At 46.1% G+C, this 925-nt stretch overlaps 1 protein-coding gene across 1 annotated transcript; it reads left to right on the top strand.

Annotated features, from left to right (window-relative positions):
- Positions 1 to 91: 91 nt before the first annotated feature.
- Positions 92 to 606, top strand: LOC107081183 (WD repeat-containing protein 17-like; the record flags this gene model as incomplete). The annotated part of the gene is made up of 2 exons (XM_015369382.1): positions 92 to 275; positions 348 to 606. Coding segments are annotated over 2 exons (443 nt in total), but the record flags the coding sequence as incomplete, so codon positions are not given.
- Between the last annotated feature and the right edge of the window lie 319 nt (positions 607 to 925).

Genomic DNA, 925 nt, shown 5'->3' with positions numbered 1-925 from the left:
CAGTGATTCCAGCATTTATCTCCTACCTGAGCATTTTTCCTCTACCTCACAGATTAAACCAAGTTTGTTTGTCTCTATGCCTCTGTTTCAGCTGGATCAGCAGTACAATGAATTCAAGCTGAGGTCCATCATGTCGGAGCACAAAAAGACCATAACAGCCATCAGCTGGTGTCCCGACAACCCGGATCTGTTTGCGTCAGCCTCCGCCGACAATCTGCTCATTATTTGGAACGTAGCTGAGAAAAAGGCAGTGGCGAGGCTGGACAACACTAAAGGTGAGCGCTTTGTTGTCAGCAGCCCAAGTTGGTCTGCTGTATGTCCTTTAACCTCCCCTCTGCCTTCCTCAGGCGTCCCTGTGTCGGTCAGCTGGTGCTTGAACTCCACTGAAGGAGTGGCGTTCGTCTCCCAACGCGGTCCGCTCTACATCTGGGATTACAGAGGCTCTGACCCGGGGGTCACCGTCCACAAGGAAGCCCACTCCTTCCTCTCTGATATCTGTCTGTTCCGATGGCACCCCACCAAGAAGGGAAAGCTGGTGTTTGGACACACAGACGGAAGTTTGTCTGTTTTTCAGCCGGGTGAGAGATTAAATGATGGAACCGACACGTTCCACTGCTCAGAAAAAAATGAACAGTCATTGTTGTTGTCAGCTTATAGACCAGGGGTAACCAATTAAAAATCAAATAAATTCAGTTTAATTTCCTGATTCAAATATTTTATAAACCGGTTGACTTGCCCTTTGTTTTTTTTTTTTTTCTTTTTTCTTTCTTAATGAGAGCAGTGGGCTTTATGCTGCCCTGCAAGGCTTTAAACCTGGGTTTGAATGGCGACAAAGTCATTCTAAAGCACATATCAAGGTGCTCATTTTGAGCCTGGATCCATATTTATTTTTGATTATGTTCATGGTGGAGAATCCTGCTTCACA

Source organism: Cyprinodon variegatus, unplaced genomic scaffold (genome assembly GCF_000732505.1).
Source record: "Cyprinodon variegatus isolate N-32 unplaced genomic scaffold, C_variegatus-1.0 Scaffold3294, whole genome shotgun sequence".
Classification (NCBI taxonomy): Eukaryota; Metazoa; Chordata; class Actinopteri; order Cyprinodontiformes; family Cyprinodontidae; genus Cyprinodon; species Cyprinodon variegatus.
This window is presented reverse-complemented; position numbering and strand designations above follow the sequence as displayed.